At 51.9% G+C, this 26,864-nt stretch overlaps 1 protein-coding gene across 1 annotated transcript; it reads right to left on the reverse strand.

Moving 5' to 3' along the window:
- Window positions 1–6,980: 6,980 nt before the first annotated feature.
- Window positions 6,981–11,473, reverse strand: LOC134527033 (olfactory receptor 14J1-like; the record flags this gene model as incomplete). Its single annotated transcript, XM_063359378.1, has 2 exons — window positions 6,981–7,121; window positions 11,012–11,473. Coding segments are annotated over 2 exons (603 nt in total), but the record flags the coding sequence as incomplete, so codon positions are not given.
- Between the last annotated feature and the right edge of the window lie 15,391 nt (window positions 11,474–26,864).

Here is a 26,864-nt window from a genome sequence, read left to right on the forward strand (position 1 = left end):
GCAGGTGGGCAAAGGCAGAGTGCAGGTGGCTGTAATGCTGAAGAAACCCTTGCTTTGTTTGATGCAGCAGAAAGGCCAAGCCCTCAGCCCCAGGCCCTGGCAAGGCAGATCCTGTCCCTCGCTTGTGGCCCAGGGCTCTTCCTGGGGCAGGGGGATGTGAGGGGGAGCAATGCCAAGTGTAGGAAAATTCTGTGACACCTCCTGGCCTCCCAGAGAAGGGGCGAGGAGGAAACAGAGTCCTGAGGCTCAAAACAATCACAGACTCATAGAATCATCTATGTTGGAAAGGATCTTTAACATCGTTGTGTCCAACTGTAAACCCAGCCCTGCCAGGTCCACCACTAAACCACATCCCTGTGTGCCGCATCTTGTGGCGCTGTGCTCTCCCGCTTCTGCCCCTCCCCAGCTCCTGCTCAAGCCATAACCATCAGTGGGAGGTGTGATGAGTGTCACCTAGACTTTGGGGGATGGCTGGCAACACAGCCAACACACTGTCTGGAGTGGGGGCCTAGATATTTTGTTCCCATGCGAATATGACTGTAGGTCAATTCTCTTACTCTATAAATAGTGGACAGCCCAAGAGTGCTTGGAGCTCTCCTGCACGGCAGTGGGCTGCACGCCAGGATCTCCCCTTGAGCAGGGATGCTCGCTTAAGGTTCTACTCCTAGACGTCGAGAGATTCCTTGCCACAACAGATTCTTGGTAGGTGATTAATAGAACTTTAAACTGTGAAATCTTAGCTAAGTGATAGAAAGGATTGATTGCACATATATAATCCTTTAGACATAAACTGTTAACCAAGGCTGGGACTCGCATTGGATCCAGCCACAGGCAGACTCCTCTCCGAGAAGGAGTTTAGAAAGCAAGTTGAGCCTCATGACTCAACGGGAGGGTCTCCCTGACAGCTTGTCCGACCCTGTCCTCTATGCAATAAAGAATCACGTGTACCTTGTCATCACATCCCATAAAACACTGTCGCGTTCACTACTAATTTTGTTAAATCACTGTTTGTATATTAATAAATATTTCACTCTTCATGCCCAGGCATCTTAGCTTTGTTGGACGCCCTACCAGTGAGCCCAGAAACCTCAACCCATGGAAGAGAAATCCCAAGACATTTCACTGCTCAGAAAGTAAAAGCTGGAAGAAGCCTTGGGACCATTAGTGTGGATGTCCCACCACCTATGTTAGAGTCCAGAAAGTTTCCAAGACGAAGAGACCACACAGGCTCCGAATACGGCCACAAGCCTCATTTTGGCCTACAAAGGTATTCAGAAGGAAATGACTTCACAAACACAGACCCCAGTCATGAGCCTGCTGCTGGATAATCATGTGCCCAAGCAGCAGCGATCCCACAAGCAACCTCTAGCTGCTGGTGTGTTCCATACGTGCTGGCGTGTCCCATACTGCGTGTTGCATTCATACGCATGCTGCTGGCATGTCCCATACTTGGGGCCTCACAAGAACCAAGCCTGGTCTTCAACCTGCTGGCCTAAGGGGTGCTCTGGAACACAGGGCTTCAAACACCCACGAGCTTGCTCATGGTCCCTCAGGTCCTCAGGCAGCAGCACCCTCACAACTGCCATTCAGGCCATTTGCCTGCTGCGGGGCTATCAAGGACTCAGGCAGAAGTGACCTCCAAATCAATATCTGCCTGCTTCTGGCCTATCAGAGACTGTGGCAGCACTGACCTCATAACCAACATCCACACCCCGTGCCTGCTGCTGGCCTGTCAGGTACTCATGGAGAAATGACCTCGTAGGCACCGAACCCAGCCTTGAGCCTGGGGTTGGCCTGCCACCAGGTTCCTGCCGTTATAGCAGCAGTGACCTCACAATCAACACGCCAGGCCTTGGCCTGCTGCTGGCCTGTTGGGTTCTCAGGCAGAAGGGACCTCACAAGCATCTACCCTAGATGTTGCTGGACTGCCATGTCCTCACAGAATCATGTAGATTGAAAGGGATCTTTGGAGATCGTCTAGTTCATTCCTGCTGCCCTAGAGGGAGTCAGCCAGAGCAGGTCACTTAAGAAGATGTCCGGGCTGGTTTTTAGTATCTCCACGACAGGACAGTCCACAGCCTCTCAGGGCAGCCCGTGCCAGGGTTGTGTGTTCTTGATGCCAAAACCTGTTTTCTTGAGTTCAGTTGGAATTTTTTAGTTTTGAGGTTTGGGGCCTAAACCATGTGCCTTGTGTGGGGACGGTGAGAGACATGGGCTTCTTCAACCTGGTGAACCTCCTCCAGCGAGGGTCACCATCCAAAAGGAATAACCTCACTCCAAGTATGGGAGAGAGATGGATGGGATATGACAGATATAAGCACATGGAAGGATTTGGCTGAAGAGATTATCAGCCTGCTGAAAGACCAGGGCATTCTTCCAACTGCCTGAAGCTCAAAGCAGCACCTGGGGAGTTTAGAGGGATGTGACTGAGCGAGGAGTAAGGGGATGGGAAACTGGAGAGCAATGGGAAGGTGGGCCCTGCTGCCCCATTAACGGTCCAATGGCCCCACCGTGCTGGAACCGCATGGGACAGGTGTGCTCAAGGGTGGGGAGACATCTCCCTGGCAAAGTACCCCGGCAGCCCTCAGGGCTCTGTCCCCCTCAGCCCTCCTGTTTTGGTGGCCTCCCGCAGTGCCTGGGCCACAGATGGTCTGTGTCCCCTCAGTGCCAGCCCCTCTCCCCAGGCCAGCACAAGAGTCCTGGTCCAGGCACAGAGCAGCCTGCCCAGAGTGGGGGCCTGCAGAAAGAGGTTTCTCCTTCCCATGGATTCCTCCCTGCAGGCACAGAAATGCTCCCTTGCTCTTCTCCCTGGTCACCCTTTCTCCCCAGAAAGCCTTTCCCCAGGTGAGTGTGTCCAGGCTGGCCTGGCTGGACATTCCTGGTTCCCACCCCATGCTTCCTGCAGGGACCTGAGCTGGCGGTGCTGCTCTGCAGAGGGAGGGGGCTGTGGTGCCCTGGGGCCATGGGGTGACCCTGCACTCGCCATGCTGGTCAAGGTGGGGAGCAGCCCCAGCCAGAAAGGGATCACTGCTGCTGAGTCCCCTTCCATCTTCCCTGATTGCTCAGTAGACAAGGACAGGGCTTGGCAGGACAATGGGGTGTCTTTAGTGTCACAAAGGGCAGGGAAGGGCTGCCCTAGATCGGTCCCACAGGGTTTCTAGGACAGTGGGCTGAACCATTGTCTAGTCTTTTGTCCCTTTGGCCTGCTGCCTCCTGGCACTGCAGGGGCCTTGTTAGCCCATGGGCTCTTTAGGTTCACCTTTCCTTCAAGGACACTCCACCTTGGATGGTCACTCATTTGATGAGGTGCCACTCACTGCTCACCCAGACTCACATACTTTTCCGGGAGATCCCATGAGCTCTCCTGGCAACTCCAAGTTCCTCTCCAGGATAGCAGTGGCCATCGGCCATACCACAAGCGGGACAGTACCAGGAAGAACAATCGAAGACCATTTGCACTCTGCTTGGACATGTGCCACCAAGAAGGGAGCTCTCTTCGTCCAGCCCTTGGTCCCTAACAGATCCCCCTGCAACTCTGACCCTGTCCCCCTGAGTCTGTGGAGAACCCCAGAACACCATGAGGACTTTTCATGGAACAGTTCCTTGGGTGTGCTCCTGATACCAGCTTTGGGAGAGGCATCCAGCCTTCTGGCCCTGCCTTTCACACCTTTCATCAGTAGATGACAACTCATCGTATGAGGGTGCCACCTGGGCATGAGCCACCTCCTCATGAGATGCTCCAAAATCTATGCCCTCTGGACAGTCCGTAATCTCTTCAAGGATTCCTGGAGGTTTTGTTTCCCTGGTCGAGCTCACTGTGTGATCAGCACTACCCGCTTAGTCCATGTAGCGTCAGTCACGTGATGTGTGGAGGGGATATCCAGTGTAGCACAGGCAACTGCTGTGCCAGGAGGAGCCGTGCTTGCCTATCAACAACTTCTGAAGTGTCTCAAACCCCCTCATACGCTGTCAGGATCTCTTTTTTGGTTGGGGTGTTGAGGGCTTCCGATCCTCAATACCCTCATTTCCAAAGCCTAGAGGTTGACCTCAGGTTTCTCCCGATGATTTCTGCCAGAGGCTCCAGGTGAGACCACGTGCCCCAGCTGCACTGTAGAGACCATTACGCACGGCTGGTCCTGTCTGGACAGACCCAAGAGCTACCACACGAGCTCTCTCCTGTTTGATCTGCTCAAAGGGTTGCTGTTGCTCAAGGCCGCACTCAGAATAGATCTTCTTTCAGGTTACTCCATAGAGAGGGCTCACAAGCTGATTATAACCTGGAATATGCATTCTCCAGCATCCCACAAGGCCTAAGAAAGCTTGTGCTTCCTTCTTCTTAGCTGGTGGAGACATAGTTGCAATCTTGTTGACCGCATCCATAGGGACATGATGGCATCCATCCTGCCATTTTATTCTCAAGAACTGAATCTTCTCTGCAAGTCCCTTGACCTTGCTTCTTTTATGGCAAAACCAGCTTTCAGAAGAATCTCAATTGCTCTTTTTCCCTTCTCAAACACTTCTGCTTTGTTGCCCCACATGATGAGATCATGGATGTATTGTAGATGTTCAGGGGTATCAGGCTGTTCCAGTGCAGTTTGGATTAGTCCATGGCAAACCGTAGGATAGTCGATTACAGAATCACAGAATGGTAGGGGTTGGAAGGGACCTCTGGAGATCACGTAGTTCAACCCCCCTGCCAGAGCAGGTTCATCTAGAGCACGTTGCACAGGAATGCGTCTAGGCGGGTTTTGAATGTCTCCAGAGAAGGAGAGTCCACCACGTCTCTGGGCAGCCTGTTCCAGTGCTCTGCCACCCTCAAAGTCAAGAAGTTCCTCCTCATGTTTAGATGGAACTTCTTATGTTCAAGTACCTCTTGTCCTGTCCCTGGGGGCATTCCAGGTGCATTGGACACCACGTGAAAGCAAACTGTGGCCTGCACCCTGCTGCCAAAGGGATTGAAAAAGAAGAATGCATTGGCAATGTCAGATGTAGCACACCACTTGGCTGCCTTTGGCACCAGTTCATATTGGAACTTCCACCAGAAGGTTCAAGCAAGTTGGGGGGCTAAGGCATCTTCTGTGCGAGGGGAACATTATCAGGGCTTTGGAAGAAGGCGGGTGAACTGTTGGAATCTCACAGGCTCTGGCAAATCCCCAAGGGACAGGGGACAGGGCGTGTCTGTCCCCATTGATGAAATGAATCAAAGGTTTTCAGAGCCACCTCCACATTTGATTTTCCCCCTATAACCAGTGCTTCTGACTTTCTGCTTCACCGGTCCCCAGGGACAGGAATCTTGTCCGGTCATTCCCTCCATGGTGTCTCCAGTGATGGGCACCAGCGGGGCCTGGTAACACCCTCACCATCTTGGGGTTTTGCTGCTGAGTTTTACTTCTCTAGAGGCTTGCCCAGTGTTTGAGGGTCTACAGGATCTTGGCTGGAGAGGACTCATTTCCATACCAAATGCCATAACCAGCCAAGTGTCTGTGCATATTCTTCCTCGATTCCTCAGTTCTTCTGTGCTTAATTAGAGAGTTCTCAGATGAATACATTTCAATACTAAACAACCATAAGAAAGGATTGCTTCCTTCTTATTTTGTTCTTTATTTTTCTTCTTACACATGAAATGATGCCAGCAATCTCCAGTTCATGTTGATCCTGAATTTCTGCTAATGGAGCCTCAAGACCCTTTAAGGCAAGACCCTTTATTGCAAACACTCCATGGACAGGCTTTGTCTCAATCTCCCCATGTCTCTCATCTGGCAACCAGGACTTACAGCAGCCTGTTCAAACCTGAGCTTTCTCCACTCCAGTCCGTAGCTGCGTGTTTCCACTCCTTGGCACCGGTTCCCACCCGCTTTACCTTGAAAACGAGCTGACACAGAACGGTGTTTCCTAATGGCCAACAAAGGAGATCAAAGGCAGGCAGAGTTCAATACAGAGAAGACATGCCTCAGCTGTATGTCACGTTCCCATTCCCTGCCCTGAAGTTCACTTTCCATTCTGGATGGCCTTAGACCAATAGAAAACACATTTTCCTGTCAAGCACAGATCCCAGACTGTGTTCCGAGGACATGTTTATTTTAATATATTTCACATCTATATCTCCTATCTAAAAGAGGCTGGGCGCAATGAAGGTTGGATACGTTGGATAGATCCTGCCTCTATCTCTTTGCAGTCAAGCAATGGTCCCACCTGCTAGCACTTCCCTCCTATCGTCCCTTTTATTGAGATGGCCAAATCTTTATGGGGCGTACAATGGCATAACACCATGGCCCTCCAAGTGCCAAACCGTAACCGGTGTACATGTTCCCTGAGTTCATCCAGGCACCGTCTCCTTCAGGCACCCAGAAATGCAGTGCGAGAGAACATGCTTTGGGACATGTTCCTCATCTCAAGGGAAGCTAAGCAGCCTTTAGCTCCCCACCTCCTTCTCTGGACCCTTTTGAAAGATGCATGCAGCATTTACTTTTTGCCAGATGTCAGGGAGTCCCGCCAGTCTCCAGGACCTTTCCAAGATGATGGAGAGTGGCCTCACTGTGACATTCTCTTACTTTCTCAGCACCTCTGGATGTACCCCGTCCATTCCCATGTACTGGTAGTGGTTGAGTTTGCTCCAGTAGATCCTGATTTCATTCCTATCCGCCATTGGCTGTTCTTGTCCAGAGTCTTGCCTCGAGGCACAAAGCCTGAGAGACCTTGCTGGGGAAGTCTGAGGCAAAAAAGGCATAGAGTATCTCGGAACTCTCTCTCCCTACTCTAACTCAATACAGCAGTGTCCAACTAATATCTTTGTTTTCTTCTGGAAGAATTCCTGAAGTTGGAAATCTCGTTATGATTCCCCTGAATTTACTTTCAGGTTTCAAACTGAGTTTTGATACAGGCCAATGTTCTCCTTGGAGGATGCTGTCCTTGAAGACCAGCTGTACGGAGCTTTGCGCCACCTTCAGTGCTCCTGACCATTGGATCCCCACGAAAACTCCTCAGCGTAGGCCAAAGGCAAAAGGACCTCTGAGGTCCAGCGCTTGCAGTCTTCTGTTCTGCTTCCTCACTCCCCTGGAGTGCTGGGACCCCACTACGTCAGGGTCACGACAGCCAATCTTCACGTCTCTGACCAGCTCTTCCTGCATTGCAGGTATCACATCAAGGTTGGCATTATTTTTGTTGGCCCATCTGGCAGCTGTGCTAAGACGTTGTCCTAAGACACTCCAGAAACCACCTGGACTGTACGTGCTGCTGTGCTCCTCTTTCAGAAGCTGCCAGTATCATGGCAGTCCCCAGCGAGACCCAGGCTCGTACAGCCAGACGCTTCCCTGGGATCCTTCAGAAAGACTATACCCTCTTCCTCATCCTGACTGTGGGTTCCTTATCTCCCACCACGACAGGACACTTCTACTGTCCTCTCCTCTCACCCTCCCCCACAAAGGCTCACCAAACTCTTCACCTGCCCCAAGGAGTTGCGCCATACATCCAGTTAAAGGCTTCACTTTCAGGAAACCCCACTCCTGATCCTTCCAGCCTGTCTCTCCTGAAAAGCCTGTAGCCATCCATTGCAGCACCCCAAGCTGTGTGCCTTGTCCCACCACGCCTTGGCAGTTCCTCTGTCAAGGTCAAAAAGCACAGGCTCTCTCTCAACTTGTCTCTTCCCCTGGCTGAGAGTTTTGGTGCACGTCTGGGCTGTGGCACCTCAGGTGTAGCTCCAGGCCAAGCTCGGACGTCTCTTAAAGGAAACCTGGTACCAAGCATTGAAGACCTTCTGTGTGCAAAGGCTTTGCTTCACAGCAGAGACACGGTCAAGTGGATGGCACCTGGAAGCTTAAAGCTGAAATTGGATGTTGATGGTGAGCAAAGCCTGCTGTCTGCAAGAACAGAGAGAAACAGGGCTGGGAAGGGTGGCCCTGGCAAGAAAGAGGGGTTTTTTTGTCAGTGGTGTCTCTGCAGCCCTCAAGGGCCTTTGACAAAGGTGAAGGTGATCTCCATGAATGACAAGGTGCTGCTGACAGGTCCCCCATGAGATTTTTTGGCCTGTTCCTTGACTGTATTATGAAGAGGGCGAGTAAATGTTGGGCAAGAGAAAAAACAGCAGTTTGAGAGTGCAACACATGAGTGGAGACCCTGGTGTGATGTGTCTTGTGTTCTAAACTGCCTCACATCTACTGCATGGAGAAGGGAGAGACCTTGCCCCACTGCAGTGGGAATCAGTCACTTGTGTTATGAAAATTTGCAAGTGGCCCGTGCTGAGCGAGCAGAGAGGCTAGGACACAAAATACAGAGGTGCACGCGTAAATATTTAGTCATGTGCATGAGGTGTCCGAGCTCAACTGGGGTACCTCAAATGTGGTTAAACACAGGGTTCTTATGCCATTCAAGCATTCAGGTACCTTATTATTTGACTAATGACTAACTAACACACACACATGGAGTACCAATTCCTAATCACAGTAAAACTGCACAAAGTAGCTATATCTCTGCAGCTCCATCAGCCATCAGCCTTCTCGCTGCTTGTCTATTGATCCAGACGTCCCCGGAGTTGGTCTATTGCTCATTACTTGTCTGTGATGCTGGACACTGGGAGAGTTTCAAAGGTGTGTAAGAGGGACGAGGATACTGGCATTATCTCGGTTCTCCAGGGGTATCTTTTATCCTTCATGGACAGCTGAATGATTCTGAGAAGTCCTTATTTTGAGGGCAGGGCTGTTCTTCTGGTCCTTGTGATGAGCTGACCTCCTTTAACTCACTTAGCCAAGCATGATAAATCAGTACACAATGGGAGCTAGCTAGATATATATCTTAAGAAAGTCAATTCATTTTCATACGATAAAGACTGATGGGCATAAGAGTTAGGGAGGTAGAGTTTGATAACCTTGGATCAGAGGATGTCTGTGGCCAGGTGGGTCCTGCAGAGAGCTTTTTGGTGGTCAAGGATCACCTCTTCGTCATCCAGAATGGTCCATGCCAACATGCAGGAAGTCATGCCAAGGTGGCAGGAGGCTGGCATGCATGAGAAAGGAGCTCTGAGTAACATCAAGCCTGAAGAGGAAGCACAGAGAAGGTGGAAGCTGGCTGCCTTCCAGCCTCCAGGGTTCCGTGGTTCTGTGCTGGAGAGGGCCATTTGTTTGTGTGTGTGTGTGCTTGTCTGTGCATGGGGGAACTGGAGGGATGAGGGAATGCCGAGGCCAGCTTCTAGAGAGATGGAGGGTCTGAGACCAGCTCCTGGCGGGATCCGTGCTGTCTGTGTATCTATAGAGGTATACATCTAACACTAACGCTAACTAGCATGCAAACAGCCCCATCCTCATTGCCCTTTCTCCACAGACTGTGGATTGTCTTGGTCTGGAGTCTTCCCAAGGTCCCTTCCAGGATGAGAGACTGTGCATTTCTTTCCGCCATGCGTCTTCCCTTCATGATGAGGGGGAGAGCGCTCACGTTGCCCATGACCACAGAAGTAAGCAGACATAACTTTGGTCCACTCCGCTGTGGGTTTTTTGTCCCACTCAAGGCATTGACTCAATGCTGCTCATCGGGTATCTCCAAACCGCTTTCATCATATCCTGCGTTGTACTTTCGGTTTTCCTTTTTCCTCTTTCCCCTTCCCAAGTTCTTTTCTTTAATCATTGCCGTAGACTCCTCTACAAGCATCCCAGCTTCTCTTTCCCCACAGGCCCTACATTTGCTTGCTTTGTGCCCTCTCTACGGGGCACGAAGATGTTTCTAACATAGCTGTTGTGACAATTCCTCTGTTGGACAGTACAAAATTAGGAATGTCTTTAATTCCCTGTAGTGCCCTGCAACTCCTCGTGCTGTTATCTTGTGCTGATGCATCACCACAACCATGGTGAGCTGCCTGCACGCAAACATGAAGAACGAACAAAATGGATCTTCAGTCCGGGGGGACCTTGGGAAATTCTGGGAGTCAGCCAGAAGAAACTGCTTAAGTTTTACAAAGAGAAGTGGCCAGTCCTGCATCAGGGGGAAGAAAAACACCGTATTACAGTGCCAGGTGGGACGTGACAGGATGAGCAGTGACCCTGAGGAGAAGGGCCCACGCATTATGAGGGACACCACATAAGCCAGTGGCACAGGCTGACCATGAACAAGGCCAGCTGCACACAGGGATGGATTAGGAGGAGAGGGCTACCCAGACAGCTTGACTTTTCATGCCCTTTCAGTGAGCCGTGGTGTGGCCACACCTGGACGTGTCTGTCCCTCTGTGGGAATTCCTGCTGTAGACAGGTGGGGAGGAACGGGAGAGTGCCCAGAGGAGGTCTGCACATGGCCTCTGCTTGAGGCCCCACACCCCATCCTTCTGACCTCTGCCATCCCAGCACAACCCCAGGAACATGCTGTCCCTGGAGAAACACCAGCCTCTCCAGACAGCTCCAGATTCCCCTCCCACAGGATGGGTGGCCTTTATGTCATCTGTGTGAAGGGCTGGGGTACGTCCCTCAGTTAAACCCACGATCTTACCTCTCACCAGGCACCGACTGGTGACTCCTAAATCCAGTCCAATATCTCTAAAATGTTACAAACGGACAGTCAGCTTTTTATTCCTGGACACATGGAGGAGGAAGAAGACCTTCAGGGGTGAATTTCCTCAGGCATGTTTGGAGAAAGACCCCAGCATTAAAGCACTGCACCAGGGAGATCTTGCTTTGTTAACAGAGACTCTGTGAAAGAGGCCAGCTCTGAGCCACTGTTAAATACATTTTTAGAAGGGAACCAGGTGAAACTAAGACGTAAATGTCTCAGGTGCAGTGACACAAGTGAAACCTTTGTGTAGGAGCATAAAAACCATAAATGACAATATCAACAGCAATGATGAGAAATGTAATAATTAAAAACACAAAACCAATAAAAAACCACATAAAAAGGCAGATGGAATCAAATACTGTGGGAGTCATTCGTGGAGAGAGGTGGAACATTTCTCCCTCTTGAAAAAAATCCATGAAATCAGATACCTAATGGCCTCCTTGAGCTCCTGGTTCCTCATGCTGTAGATGAGGGGGTTCACTGCTGGAGGCAACAATGAGTACAGCACAGCCACCGCCAGGTCGAGAACTGGGGAGGAGATGGAGGGGGGCTTCAGGTAGGCAAATGCGGCAGTGCTGAGAAACAGGGAGACCACGGCCAGGTGAGGGAGGCACGTGGAAAAGGCTTTGTGCCGTCCCTGCTCAGAGGGGATCCTCAGCACGGCCCTGAAGATCTGCACATAGGACAGCACGATGAAAACAAAGCACCCGAAGGTTAAACAGGCACTGACCACAAGAAGCCCAACTTCCCTGAGGTAGGAGTGTGAGCAGGAGAGCTTGAGGATCTGGGGGATTTCACAGAAGAACTGGTCCAGGGCATTGCCCTGGCAGAGGGGCAGGGAAAATGTATTGGCCGTGTGCAGGAGAGCATAGAGAAACCCACTGCCCCAGGCAGCTGCTGCCATGTGGACACAAGCTCTGCTGCCCAGGAGGGTCCCGTAGTGCAGGGGTTCTCAGATGGCAACGTAGCGGTCATAGGCCATAATGGTGAGAAGACAATACTCTGCTGTGAGAAAGAAGATGAAGAACAAGAGCTGTGCAGCACATCCTTCATAGGAGATGGCCGTGGTGTCCCAGAGGGAATTGGCCATGGCTTTGGGGACAGTGGTGGAGATGGAGCCCAGGTCGAGGAGGGAGAGGTTGAGGAGGAAGAAGTACATGGGGGTGTGGAGGTGGTGGTCACAGGCGATGGTGGTGATGATGAGGCCATTGGCCAGGAGGGCAGCCAGGTAGATGCCCAGGAAGGTCCAGAAGTGCAAGAGCTGCAGCTCCCGCGTGTCTGCAAATGCCAGGAGGAGGAACTGGGTGATGGAGCTGCCATTCGACATTTTCTGCCCCTGGGCTTGGAGACCTGTTAATGGAAAGAAAAGCAGTGAGAAGTTGGGGAAGATTTCTCTCAAACTAAAGTATTCAATTGGTCTTAGAAACCCACCAAACTGGCTCTCGCCTTTCAGGAAGACCTTTTGCAGGTCCTTTTTGTACACTCTGGTTGGTGCTGGCTGATAGTCCACCAGAGAGCTGAGATCTCTGCAGGATTCAGTCCTGCCCTACAGCCATGGGTAAAAAGGAACACGGGGTGATCTCAGATTCAATCCACTCCTGGCATCAAAGGGCTTTTCAGCATTGTCACCCGACTGCAGGGCAGAGCTCAGGGCACCTTGTTGTTGGTGTTGTTCTCTTGTAGTTTCCCCACCACACCTCAGGAGTGTTTTTAAGGCAGAAATCCCTGGCATTTCTGCTGTGCTGCCAGTGAAACCTTGTGGGTCCTACGAGCCAAGGGGACTGTCCCTCAGTGCAGAGCGAGGACAGCGAGTTTGTCCATCGGAATTGCTCTCAGCTGCCCTGTGCTGCTGCCTCTTTGAGCTGGAGGATGATCCCAAGCAGACATTCCCCTGAGAAGAACCTGGACACTGCTGAGAGCAGAGGAGTCCCATTTAGAAGCGCAGTTCTCCCAGCCCCTCGCCTGAGCTCATTGGACCCCAGGAGGATCTCAGCTCTCCCCTCCCAGCCAGGGACACAGGGGGCTCACTGCAGCTGCCTACGTTCAGCCCTCCAGCTGGATTTACACGGCCTTGGCACTGACATGTCTACTCCGTGGGGCTGCTAGACGACACAGGGATGCCACGGGAGAGCTGAGCCCTTCTGGAGGGCAGCGTGCAGCCAAGCAGGACACTCCTGGGAAAGAGCCAACTAGCCTAAAGATGGGGTGGCTTACTCTCGGCCCCACACACTGCAGTCCCCAGAGCCCAAAACATAAGTGGATTTGGATGCTTTTCCTCCCTGGATACACCGGCATGACTGGACATGCAGCATCAGTGTCTGAGCTGCACCCGAAACCTCACGCCCCACCACAGTGAAAAGAAGGGAAAGAAAAAGGCCAGAAGGGGCAAAAGGGGAACATGCCAAAGTTCTCCTGCCAAGAGAGTCAGGACAGGGAGACACAGTCAGACACTCAAGGATTTCTCCTCTTTGGTGGTTGGGCTGCTGGGAAGGACACTCAGGACTTCATACCCGGGATAGTCAGGGGTGGAGGACTCTACTGTGTGGGGAGAGGAGACCACGGAGTGTCTCCAGGGAAGGCACCTGCACTGCAGGGGATGGCAGGGAGGGCCTGGAATCCCCTCTCCCATGACCTTTCCTGTAGTAGCTCCCTTTCACTCTCTGCCCATGTCTCTGCCACCCGGAGCTGTCTCTGCCTGGGGCTGTGTCATTGTCCCCAGGTCTCCTCCCTTTCAGTGCTCAGAGAACCCACCACACCTGCTGTGTGCTCAGCTCTGCCCTCAGGGCAAGTGCCTGCAAGCGCTAACAAGCAGCTTAGAAAAGTTCCTGCTAGAACCAGGGTATCATTGCCTTCTCCAGAACGGAGAAGTAAAATCCTCTCTCTCACAACCCATCCAGCAAAGAAGGAGTGGAAAACTCCAAGCAGGGACCCTCTTTCTTTCAGGTAAATTCTGTCTCTCTGTACTTCTCCAAAAGGACCCTCTGCAAATGTCCTGGGGGTGATCTGGAGCTGGGAGGAAACACGACCCACGCAGCACCCTCACGACTGCAGAAGGACCCTGCCGTGACACGACTGGGGTCACTCCTTCCACCCACAGCTTCTCCCCGCAGCGCCATGGGGAGCTCCCCGGGCAGGCTGAGAGCTGACCCTGGCAGGCAGCAGAGTCCCTGGCCCAGCACACAGTTCCCTGGGACACGGGGACCCTGCTCTGAAGGACAGCCCTGAGCACCCCTGCACGCACACCCACCTTCACAGCCCGGCAGCCGTCCCTGGGAGAAGGCAGCCGACATGCCCTGTGCCTTTGGTGATGTGGTAGGGGTGCCCTGCTCTCGAGCACATCCTTCTCAACACCGACGGAGCCTTGAGAGCCTTCCTGACAGATCACATTAGCCATGGGCTATGCCAGCTTTAGGAGACTGCTCCAGGGAGCCTCTCTGCATTATACTGCAGCAGAGACACATCATGCCCTGTCCCTCTGACGGTGCAGCAGGGAAGCCCTGCTCCACACGTTGTCCTTCTCCTCGAAACTAGAGAAACTGTGAGAGTGGTACTTGCAGATCCCGTAGGCTGGGGGTTGTTCCAGCTTCTGGAGATCCCTCCAGCAGCTGCAGATTCAATGCCCTGCAGCCAGAGACTGTGCAAAGGCTGTGAGGATTTCTCCCAGTGAGCTCTCAGCACTCTCCCACCCCAGGCTGCCTTTAAGATCCGCTGGCCTCACACGTCTCCCCTCGTTACCTGCAGGCAGTGCCCTCAGCCCTGCTGCCCTTTGCAGAGGAGCTGCTCCTGGGCAGAGCTGTCTCTCTGCAGCGCTGCCCGCTTGCCACGAGCTCCCTCCATGCCAGGAGCCCAGCCCAGCTCAGACGCAGAGGACCAGCCCGAGACGTCACTTTCTCTGCCTCCTCGGGGCTCCCTGGAGGTGTCCCTGTGCCTCCAGGGGAACCTGCTGGGAAAGAGACTGAAGTAATACTGTGTGGTCTCTCTTGCACCTCTGGAGAGACGCTTCTTTCCAGCCGGGTAATTTCTGCTATCAGAGAGAGCTGCGCACGAGAAAGGTCTTGTTCCTTCTGGTATGAGACAGGAAACCTGGACAGTGCCAGATCTCCTTTGCCCCCGCTGAGCGAAGGCAGTCGGCTTCGTCAACTGAGGCATCTCCTCCTTGGTTTGTAGTCCTGGGTGTGAAGTGGACTCAGCTCTCACTTAGGGCTGCCACAATCCCACAGGAGGGGGGATTCCTCTTGCCTCTCTTCAGGTGGGCACAAAATAGGCACCTGCTGCATGGGAGCTGCTGGTCTCAGCTCCCAGCGTCATTCCTGGAGATGGAGGCCAGCAGTGAGCTCTTCAGACTCAAACACCTACTGACATTTCAGGTCTCAGACGTGGTCCAAGATACGTGCCGGTAACTGCAAGATCTAACGGAGCAGTTCATGGAGACAGGGCAGCATCTGGTGCCACCATCTTTGAGATTCATGAGGAATTCCTTTGGCCACCAGCACGTGCCCACATTTCGGACAACTGAACTTTTCCCTACTCTTTCAACCCAGAGCAGCCTTCTGAGGTAGTCAGGGGACCAGATGTACTCATTGCCATTGACCTCATCCATCTTCTCCATCAGCCGTGTATACTAGATCCCCACTGACTGTAACGGCAGATGTCTCATGGACATCCCCACATCACCTAACCTAATTCAGGGCAGCTACTCAATGGCCATGGACAGGCCTGTTGTGCCACAGGAGGTGCCAGGGCTCTCCAGCACAACTGCAGGTGGCCAGCAGGGACTGCACAGGACCTACGGGAAAGGCATCGCCTTCAGAGTGGGTGCGAGACACACACTCCAGATGCCATGTCTCATAGATTCAGTTTCTGTTGGCCGGCAACTGAATCCCACGAGGGCAATGAGGCAGGGTCTGACCCACCTCCATCCAGTCGATGCAGAGCAGTTCAGGAACAGGAAGCACATCACACTGGGATCTCCACTCGTTTGCCTACTTAAGCAACACAAGGAACTCTCCAGAATAATGACCCCAGGTCTTATTGGAGACATTAATGACCCTGACACCACTGGAAGGGGAACACAGCAGCATGCATACTGTCCAGCAGGTTTCTGGGTCTCTTGGGACAACATCTTTGCACAGGCGCAAGGTAGGCCAACAAAGGTGTTGCTGAGTCCAGTCAATTCAGAGGGAATTCTGATCAGAGGTGTGAAAATGTCAGCCTGGGCTGTAGCGACCATGAAATAGTGGGGTCTCAGCTCCCAAGGGGAGTGAGAAAAGACTGAAGCCAGACTACAGATGCTGGGTCTCTAGAGGAGAAATGGGGATGGCTTTAGGTAAGCTAGAGCTTCCCAAGTGTAGAGCCTTGCAAGGCAAGGGTTCGAGGGCACCAAGAGGAGAGGCTGCTGCTTCAGGAACAGTTAAAGAAGAAACAAAGAGAATTAGTGGCCACTGCTGGAATTTAGTAACAGCGGGTGTAGATGAATCTGAGATTCCCTGTGTCCTTCTTGCCTTGGTCTCCTCCAGCAAGCTCTCCCAGGCCTTTGTGCCTTGAGGCAGGACTCTGGAGGGAAAAAAAAACCGTGGTGAATTTGGATAGAGTCAGGAGTTACTTGAGCAAACACAATCCTTAGCAGTCTATGGGACTGGAGGGGTGGCATCGGAGGGAGCTGAGAGGGCAGGACGATGCCACAGTAAAGCCACTCTCCATCATCATTGAAAGCATCTGGAGTTTGCGGGAACTCCCTAACAACTGGCAGCACCCAAACGCTGCAGGCACTTTCTGCTGTGACCCTGCTTTGCGTAGAATGTTGGTCTGTAGAAATCTTGCAAGGTCACTTCCAGCCTGAACGGAAAGTTCCCAGAACAGGCCAATGTCTGCCACCCTGAGACCTGGAATCTGCACTCTGCTCTTCGTCCTCACTCCCTCGGGAGCTGAGACTCCACTCTTTCTTTGCTACTAGAGCCAAGGCTGACAAGGATGACACAGGTTTTCTGATCCAGGTGAGCATCGCCTTGCTTGGCCCATCTGGCAGCTGTGCTAAAAAGCTGAGGCAAAGAGCCTCCAGACACCTCAAGGAGCATTTGCACCGTGCTCTCCTGGGAATGTCAGGGGGTGCTGGGCTGACTTTTGGCTGCCAGGTGCCCACCCAGCTTCACTCCCGCTCCCCCTCCTTCTCCACTCGCCTTGCTGTCTGCAGGGCTGTTTCTCTCCATGTGTCTCACTCCTCTCTCTTACGGTGACTGCACGCTGCTGTTTAGCCTTGCTTCAATATGCTATCACAGAGGTGCCACGAGAATTGCTTACTGGCTCAGCTTTGGGCAGTGGCATGTCCCCTTTGGAGCCAGCTGAAAGTGGCTCTCTCTCACATGGAGTCACCTCTTGATCCCTTTTCTCCTAAGCCACCTCTGCAGCCCCCTCACCCCTACCAAAACCTAGCCATGCCAACGCAATACACAGGGTCATTGATGTCCCCGGTAAGACGTTAAGTCGTTGGTGAGCCCAAGGCTTCCTCAGGTTGGTTAAATAAGAGTTGGTCCCCTTCCTCTCCTTCATTATAGGTTCTTTGTGTCAGAGCAGAGATGTGCTGGACCTCAGTCGTGGCACCAGGGCCAAGCTCAGGCGTGCAACAAAGCCAGCTGTTACCAAGTGCCCAAGTACCGTGCAGGCAAAAGGTTTGCGTCAGAGCATGCTGGGGGGGATGGCAGATGGCAATGTAAAGGGGAAAGGAGGAGATCAATCCCTGCTCTCCTCAGGACGAGAGAGAAGCAGGGCTGGACTCTGCAGCCCCAGCACGAGAGGGCTTTGCTGTCTGCGGGGTCTCTGCAGCCCCAGAGGGCCTGTGGTGCAGGTGAAGCTGATCTCCAGGCAGGACAAGGGGCTTTTGCAAGTGTCCTTGGCTATGGGTATCCTGAGATCCAGGAACACTGTGCAAATCATTGCTCTGTTCCTTGACTGCATCATCAAAGGGATGACTGAGGGATGTGGGAGAAGCACTCCCTGCATCTACTGGATTGAGATGGGACAGCACTTGCCTCACTGCAGTTGCTTGAAGGAAAGCACTGAACGCCTCAGAAGGTCTCTTGGGGTCTCTTACACGGCTGCTCTGAATGGGGATGATGTTCGCGCAAGTCCTGTGCTGTCCCTGCCGGCTGCACGCAGTTGTGCTGGAGAGCCCTGGCACCTCAGGCAGCTCCACAGGATGGAGTTAACCTTGAAATTGGGCAGCTGCCCTGAATTGGGTTGGGCATTGTAGGGGTGCCAGTGAGAACCCAGCCCTAACTGCCAATGGAGATCTGGTAAAGACAGCTGGTGGAGAAGAGAGAGAGACGTAGCTCTTCAGATGGCAATGACTCCATTTGCTCAGAGGAATAGCTCTATAGGCTGCCCTGTACATAGTGAGCAGGAACAGGCTTCATTGTCCTAAAAGTGGCCATCTGCTGTCACTTCAGCTGCCCAAAGCAATGCCCCCGTAGCCTCCAAAATGATGGCCGGAGACACTGCCCTGTCCCTCTGAACTGCTCCATCAAAGTTTAGAGATACCTGCACATGTCTTGGGCCACCTCTGGCACTTCAAATGTGCACTGTGGTTTGCAAGGGTACAGGAGATTCCTCCCTTTCATTGTCTGGGTGTCCTGTCTCATAGGTGGAAAAGAAGAGGTCGTTCTGGGACCTAACTCTGCCTCTGATAGGGGAAATGATACTGCCGGAAAGGAATGTCCCCCCCAACAGCTGAGGGAGGAAACATCAGTCATGACTTCAGCTTGTTTCACAGCAGGTTCCCCTGGAGCCTCAGGGACGTCTTTGATGGAGCCACAGCGAGCCGAGAAAGTGCCACCTGATGAGGTCAGAAGTCCTTCATTGCATTGCATGGAGGAGACTCAAGCATGCACATCATGTGCATGTGGGGAGAGGAACCCGAGTTGAGCACAAGTGCCACCAGCTATTCCCAGAGCGTCCACGAAGGCCTGTGGGACACACTCTGTCTTTGGGTAACTTGACTTTGAGAGGAACGTCCTCTGGGAAACCACCTGGATGCCGCACTGGGATGTGCTTCCGTGAACCAGGGTCCCTATGTCCATACCTCATGCCATGAGGCATCTCAGATGGGCACCACACCACAGGGCTGAGGTGCCTCCCAGCATCTGGGAGTGGCAGCAGGAGGCCAGAGAGTCCCTACGCCTCTGCATGTGGAAGGGAAGGGCTCGCGGCTTTGAACAGCCCTGTCAGAGCCCTGACAATTCTGCGTGTGACTTCAGGAACAACCCCACCGGCCCAATGAGATTTCTCTCACCTGCCTTTTCCGGTCCATCACAAGTGCCTCTGTGTGCTGCCTCACCCTCCCCTGTCCTTATGGCCCATCCCTTGTTTCACACAGTCTGAAAGCAGCACGTCCACAGAGCATTTCGCCCGCGCAGTCCGAAAGGGTTCTGCAAGCAGGAGTGTCACTGCCCTCCAGAAGATGGCTTTTCTCACCCTTCACACAGAACAGAGCACGTCTAGGGACTATGATGCACTCAGAAGCACAGACACCTCCGTGTTTCACCTCTCTGAACTTCCTTCCCAATGTCCTTAGGCACCTAACAGAGAAACAAATGTTGTCACTCGAAGGCGTACCCACAAGGAGAGAGGGGACAGGAAGACCTAAAATTTTCCATGGCAAAAGGGGATTAGGACAATTTGTCATCATCAATGGCGTTTCCCCTAATGGGAATGGGCAACGTCCCCAACCTTCAGAAAAATCTCTTCCTCCTCCCTCCCATGACCTGCCCCATAATTGCACTTGGGAACAGCCTCAGCATGGGGCTGAAGGTGGAAAACCTGGAAACCTGCTACAGCTCCACCACCCTGACTGTCCTCCCACTGGGCACAGCACCATCTCTGCTCACAGCGCTCTTAGGGCTATTTCCTGCACCTTTGGCAGGTACAGAGTGGCTCCTGCTGGTGGCCACATGCTATGAACAGTACTTGGCTCTGTGCCACCCCCTGCTCTCTGCAAGACTCCGGAACTGGAAGGGTTGTCGCTAGAAGACAGCTGCACCTTGGCTGGGGGGATTTCTGTCATCTGCAGTAATCATTTCCTTCTTGTCCCAGACACATTTGCTGGCCCTGATGTACTAGACCACTTTTGTGATTTTGCCCCAAGGCTGGAGCTCTCCTGCAGTGACACCATGACGCTCATGCTCTCAGCTTTGGAAACGTGCTGTTTAGATCCAGTCTTCCCCTTCCTGGTCACACCGGCATCTTGTGTGTGCATCAGAGCTTCCATGGCCACCGAATTAATTCGCATCAGGTGCAGGGATGCTTTACATGTGCCCTTATACAGCCCTGACCATATCAAGAATCCTTCAATGCTCCTTCAGGAGTTTGTTTGATTTCCCAAGGAGTATCAGTACCTATTAAAAAATATATAAACATACATATGTCCAATGCAGCAGTCTGCATCTCTCTTAGAAGCCTTGAAGCAGTGTCCGGGGGAGCAGGGCTTGAGGTGTGAGCATCCCGTGAGTTGACGGATCCCCTTTCCCAGCAGGTGGGGTCAGGGCTTGGCTGTCCTGCTTGGTGACACACATCAAGGGCTTTCACAACCACATTCCACGTTTGATTTTCCACCTCGAAGCAGCACCTCTGACTTCCTGCTTCACCAGCCTCCAAGGACTCTCGGAAGCTCTTGGAGGTTTGCTGCTGACTTTTACTTGTCTTGAGGCTTGTTCAGTCTTTCAGGATCTGCAGTTCAGGCACTTGGCACCAGAGGGCTCATTAACATGCAAAACGCCCTAACAAGTCAAGTCTCTGGGCATATTTTTCCTTAAAGTCTTCAATTCTCATGTGCTTCATTAGAGAAGTTTCAGGAATGTAATCAAAGTGAAATAATATGATTACTAAACAACAAGAAGAAAGGATTTCTTTTTTCTTTTTCCTACTTTATTTTTCTGCTTATACATGAATGGAAATCAGCAGTCTCTACATGATACTGATCCTGAGCGTCTGCTAATGCAGCCTGAACAGATATGAAAATCAAGACCCTTTGTGTTCCACAACCTATGGCCAGTCTTCATCCTGCCCCCAACCCAGCACTTCTCTCATCAGCCCCCTGGGACTTACAGCAGCCCTGTTCAAATCTGAGCTTCCTCCACTGAAGCTGCGCGGTTCAGCCCATTGGCACCGGTTCCCACCTGGGTTACTTGGAGAACGAGCAGCACACGGACACAGAAGGGTGTTTGTCACTTGCCAACAAATGGAAACAAAGGAATGCATAGTTCACTAAAAAAATGAGACATTCCTCAGCTATGTGTAAAGTCCACATTACCCCCACCGAAATCTGCTTCCTACAGTGGCTAACCTTAGACCAACAGAAAACATAATTTTTGTTAAATCACAGATCCCAAGACTTCCCAAGAGATTCCCTGTCCTGGACTTTCTTTCTTTGTCCATAATTGTTCTTTGCACGCAGTGAGGCTTACACTCACGTCACGAGCTCCCTCGATTCGCAGAGAGAAGCAAAGAGACAAAGTAAATCAAATGGTCTTTTGAACACACAAATCTGCCTAAAGGGGGCCCTGAGCAGCAACAAGCTTTTGGACAAATCATGGAATAACAGAATGATGGAATGTGTGGGGTTGGAAGGGACCTTGAAAGGTCATCTAGTCCAACCCCCTGCAGTAAGCAGGGACACCGACAACTAGATCAGGTTGCTCAGAGGCTCATCTAACCTGGCCTTGAATGTCTCCAGGGATGGGGCCTCCACCCCGTCTCTGGGCAACCTGTGCCACTGTCTCACCACCCTCAGTGGAAAGAACTTCTTCCTAAACTCTAATCTAAACCTGCCCTGCTCTAGTTTAAAACCATTGTCCCTCGTCCTAAGGCCACATGCCCTTGCAAACAGCCTTGCAACAGCTTTCTGACAGGGCCCCTTCAGGTACTGGAAGGCCACTATAAGGTCTCCCCGGAGCCTTCTCTTCTCCAGGCTGAACAACCCCAACCTCTCTCAGCCTGTCTTCACAGGAGAGGTGCTCCAGCCCTCTGATCATCTTCGTGGCCCTCCTCTGGACCCGCTCCAGCAGGTCCATGTCCTTCTTGTGCTGAGGGCTCCAGAGCTGGACACAGTACTCCAGGTGGGGTCTCACGAGAGCAGAGTAGAGGGGGAGAATCCCCTCTCTGGGTCTGCTGGCCATGCTTCTTTTGATGCAGCCCAGGACACGATTGGCCTTCTGGGCTGCAAGCACACATTGTTGGCTCATGTCCAGCTTTTCATCCACCAGGACCCCCAAGTCCTTTCCCACAGGGCTGCTCTCTATCAAGTCATCCCCCAGCCTGTATTGGTAACGAGGGTTGTCCTGACCCAAGTGTAGGACCTTGCACTTGGCCCACCTTGATTGCCGTGTCCAGTTTTGCACCCCTCACCACAAAAAAGACACTGAGGGGCTGGAGCAGGTCCAGAGAAGAGCAATGAAGCTGGTGAGGAGTCTGGAGAACAAGTCTGATGAGGAGCAGCTGAGGGAAATGGGGCTGTTTAGCCTGGAGAAAAGGAGGCTGAGGGGAGACCTTCTTGCACTCTGCAACTCCCTGAAAGGAGGGTGTACAGAGGTGGGGGTCGGTCTCTTCTCCCAAGAAACAAGCATCAGGAGAAGAGGAAATGGCCGCAAGATGCCCCAGCGGAGGTTTAGACTGGATATTAGGAAAAATCTTTCCCCTCCTCCATCCGCGTCAGACAGGCGGTCGTCACCAGCACGGAGGTGACGTGGAGCCTTCTGCTGCTCACAGGTTTGTGGGGGACACTGAGGAGATGGGGAGAGCACCTTGGGGTGTGGGGACACTGCGGGGAGGGGGACACACGTGCCACATTCAGCCCTTGACTTCCCCGTGTTGGAGCACAGAGGAGGGGCAGGTGTACAACCTGCAGCTGACCCTATCCCTGACCCCAGTGTCATCCCTGTAGGTGCCATGTCCCCATCGCTGTCCCCACAGGTGTCCTGGCCACACCACTGTCCCCAGCCCTGTCTCTGTCCCTCCAGGTCTCTTGTCCCCCTCCCTGTCCCCACAGGTGCCCTATGCCCAGGGCTGTGGGGACAGCGGCCGCCTGCTGGGCTGGTTCCATGGCAGCATCAGTTTTGTCCACCTCCGTGTCACAGTGAGACCAGGGACACTGTCGACCCCACTGGGGGCTGGGGAGGGGCCCCCAGGCTCAGTTGTGTTTTGTAAAGTCTCCTTTCAAGAGCACAAAAACGCATTTTTTGTTTCCAAAGCTTCTATTTCAGGCTCCAAAGAGGCATTTTTAAGATTAAGCCAGTCAGTTTTAGGGTCCAAAATGCATCTTGGATGTCAAGCCCCTAATTTTTATGGTCCAACCCACTCTTTTAGGGACCAAATTATCATGCTTTTGAACCCAAAGCCTCATTTTTAGGTACAAACCCTCATTTACAAGTTCCAACGCACATTTTAAGTTTAAAGACCCATTGTCAAGCTCTCAAACAGCATTTTTAGGATCCAGCCAGTCATTTTTAGAGTCCAAGCCACATCTTGAGTGTCCAAAGCGAGAGCGAGTGGCCCACACGCGTGTCCAGACGGGCCTCCAGGTGGGCCCCGGGGTGGCTGGGCAGCAGCTGGGCAGCGGCGTGGCAACATGACGATGTGCAGTGCGGTGTCGCGGCAACGTGACGATGCAACAATGTGCGTCTGCTCTCTAGAGCCGCTTGCTGGGGGACTGGCTGTGGTGGCCGCAGCTGGGTGCCTCTGGAGCGAGAGGTGCCATCGCTCTGTCTACCCGTCTTTTAAGTACCTCCAGGGATGGTGCCTCAGCCACTTCCCTGTGCAGCCTGTTCCAATGCCTGAAACACCTTTCAGGGGAAAGATTGTTCCTAATATCCAGTCTAAACCTCTGCTGGGGCAAATTGCAGCCGTTTCCTCTTCTCCTGTTGCTTGTTTCTTGGGAGAAGAGACCGACCCCCACCTCTGTACACCCTCCTTTCAGGGAGTTGTAGAGAGCGAGAAGGTCTCCCCTCAGCCTCCTTTTCTCCAGGCTAAACAGCCCCATTTCCCTCAGCTGCTCCTCATCAGACTTGTTCTCCAGACTCCTCACCAGCTTCATTGCTCTTCTCTGGACCTGCTCCAGCCCCTCAATGTCTTCTTTGTGGTGGGGGGTGCAAAACTGGACACGGCAATCAAGGTGGGCCAAGTGCAAGGTCCTACACTTGGGTCAGGACAACCCTCGTTACCAATACAGGCTGGGGGATGACTTGATAGAGAGCAGCCCTGTGGGAAAGGACTTGGGGGTCCTGGTGGATGAAAAGCTGGACATGAGCCAACAATGTGCGCCTGCAGCCCAGAAGGCAATCGTGTCCTGGGCTGCATCAAAAGAAGCATGGCCAGCAGACCCAGAGAGGGGATTCTCCCCCTCTACTCTGCTCTCGTGAGACCCCACCTGGAGTACTGTGTCCAGCTCTGGAGCCCTCAGCACAAGAAGGACATGGACCTGCTGGAGCGGGTCCAGAGGAGGGCCACGAAGATGATCCGAGGGCTGGAGCACCTCTCCTACGAAGAGAGGCTGAGAGAGGTTGGGGTTGTTCAGCCTGGAGAAGAGAAGGCTCCGGGGAGACCTTATAGTGGCCTTCCAGTACCTGCAGGGGCCCTGTCAGAAAGCTGTTGCAAGGCTGTTTGCAAGGGCATGTGGCCTTAGGACGAGGGACAATGGTTTTAAACTAGAGCAGGGCAGGTTTAGATTAGAGTTTAGGAAGAAGTTCTTTCCACTGAGGGTGGTGAGACAGTGGCACAGGTTGCCCAGAGACGGGGTGGAGGCCCCATCCCTGGAGACATTCAAGGCCAGGTTTGATGAGCCTCTGAGCAACCTGATCTAGTTGTCGGTGTCCCTGCTTACTGCAGGGGGGTTGGACTAGATGACCTTTCAAGGTCCCTTCCAACCCCACACATTCCATCATTCTATTATTCCATGATTTGTCCAAAAGCTTGTTGCTGCTCAGGGCCCCCTTTAGGCAGATTTGTGTATTCAAAAGACCATTTGATTTACTTTGTCTCTTTGCTTCTCTCTGCGAATCGAGGGAGCTCATGACGTGAGTGTGTGCCTCACTGCGTGCAAAGAACAATTATGGACAAAGAAAGAAAGTCCAGGACAGGGAATCTCTTGGGAAGTCTTGGGATCTGTGATTTAACAAAAATTATGTTTTCTGTTGGTCTAAGTTTAGCCACTGCAGGAAGCAGATTTCGGTGGGGGTAATGTGGACTTTACACATAGCTGAGGAATGTCTCATTTTTTTACTGAACTATGCATTCCTTTGTTTCCATTTGTTGGCAAGTGATAAACACCCTTCTGTGTCCGTGTGCTGCTCGTTCTCCAAGTAACCCAGGTGGGAACCGGTGCCAATGGGCTGAACCGCGCCAAAATCCACCCCAAAAGATCCAAGCCCAAAAAATCTAAGCCAAAAAAAGTAAAGCCCCAAAATTCCAAAATCCAAGCCAAAATCCAACCATTAAAAAAAATCCCACTCCAACTTCAAACCCAACCCACCCAAAATCCCAGTGCTCAAGGCCAGCTTGGACGGCGTTGGAGGAACCTGACCTGCTTGAACATGTCCCTGCCGATGGCAGCCCCACCACTGCGGGCAGCACATCAGCGGTTGCCATGCCACCACCGCCAGACACTCAGCGCTGGCCCTGCCGCCCTCATGTCACAATGGCTGCCTGACACGCCCACCCAGGGGTGAAAATCTAACCCCAAAAATCCAACCCAAGAAATACAATCAAAAATCCAACCCAAAATCCAACACAAAAATTCGAACCTAAAAAAATCCAAAACCTGAACCCAGAAAAATCCAACCCAAAAAACCCAACACTAAATTCAACCCAACCCACTTGAAATTTCTAACCCAATAAATCAAACCCAAAAAACCCTAAATATAACCCAGCATCTAACTGAAAAAACCCAACAATCCACCCCAAAAAATCCAATATGAAAAAATCCAACCCAAAATTTCTAACCCGAAAAATCCAACCCAAAAAAATGAAAAACCCAACCCAAAATCCAACCCGAAATTCAGCTCGGTTAACAGAAAAAATCTAACCTTAAAAATCCAACCCCAAAAACCCCAAATCGAACCCAAAATACAAGAACAACAACAAAAAAAACATAAAAAATCCAATCTAAAAAATCCAACCCCAAAAAAACCAAATACTCAATGGAAAACTCAACCAAAAAATCCAACATAAAAAATCCAACCCTAAAAAAACCCACAAAAAACCCCAAATCCAACCTAAATGACCCAAAATCCCAGGGCTCAAGGCCAGGTTGTATGGCATTGGAGGAACCTGACCTGCTTGAAGATGTCCCTGCCGATGGCAGCCCCACCACTGCGGGCAGCACATCAGCGGTTGCCATGCCACCACCGCCAGACACTCAGCGCTGGCCCTGCCACCCTCATGTCACAATGGCTGCCTGACACGCCCACGCAAAGGCAAAAATCAAGGCCAAAAACTAAATCCAAAAAAACCACCCCAAAATCCAACCCCAAAAACTGAACCCAAAAAAATCCAAAAGCCAACTCCAAAAAACCCAATCCCAAAAAATCCGACCCAAAATTCAACCCAACTCAAAATTTCTAACCCAAAAAATACAATCGAAAAAAAAAAAAATACAACCCAAAATCTAACTGAAAAAAACCAAACAATCCATCCCAAAAACTCCAATCCCAAAAAATCCAACACAATATGTCTAACCCGAAAAATCCAACCCCAAAAAATTGAAAACCCAACCCAAAATCTAACCCAAAATTCAACCCAATCAACACAAAAAATCAAACTTTACAAATCCAATGCGAAAAACCCAAAATCCGACCCAAAATCCAACCAAAACAAAAAAAAACACCCACAAAAAATCCAATCCAAACAATCCAATCCCAGAAATGCAACCCCAAAAAATCCAAAAACACAAGCGAAAAACTCAACCAAAAAATCCAAACCCAAAAAATCCAACCCTAAAAAAGCAACTAAAACCAACCCAAATCCAACCCAACCGACTTAAAATCCCAGGGGTCAAGGCCCAGTTGGACGGCATTGGAGGAACCTGACCTGCTTGAACATGTCCCTTCTGATGGCAGACCCACCACTGCGGGCAGCACATCAGCGGTTGCCATGCCACCACCGCCAGACAATCAACGCTGGCCCTGCCGCCATGTCACAATGGCTGACTGCTATGCCCATGCAGGGGTAAAAATCAAACCCAAAAAACCCAACCCCAAAACCCAACCCAAAAAATTGAACCCAAAAAAGTCCAAAACCCAACTCCAAACAACCCAATCCCCCAAAAAAAGAACCCAAAATTCAACCCAAACAACCAC

The sequence above is a fragment of the Chroicocephalus ridibundus genome, chromosome 25 (genome assembly GCF_963924245.1).
Source record: "Chroicocephalus ridibundus chromosome 25, bChrRid1.1, whole genome shotgun sequence".
NCBI classification, from domain to species: Eukaryota; Metazoa; Chordata; class Aves; order Charadriiformes; family Laridae; genus Chroicocephalus; species Chroicocephalus ridibundus.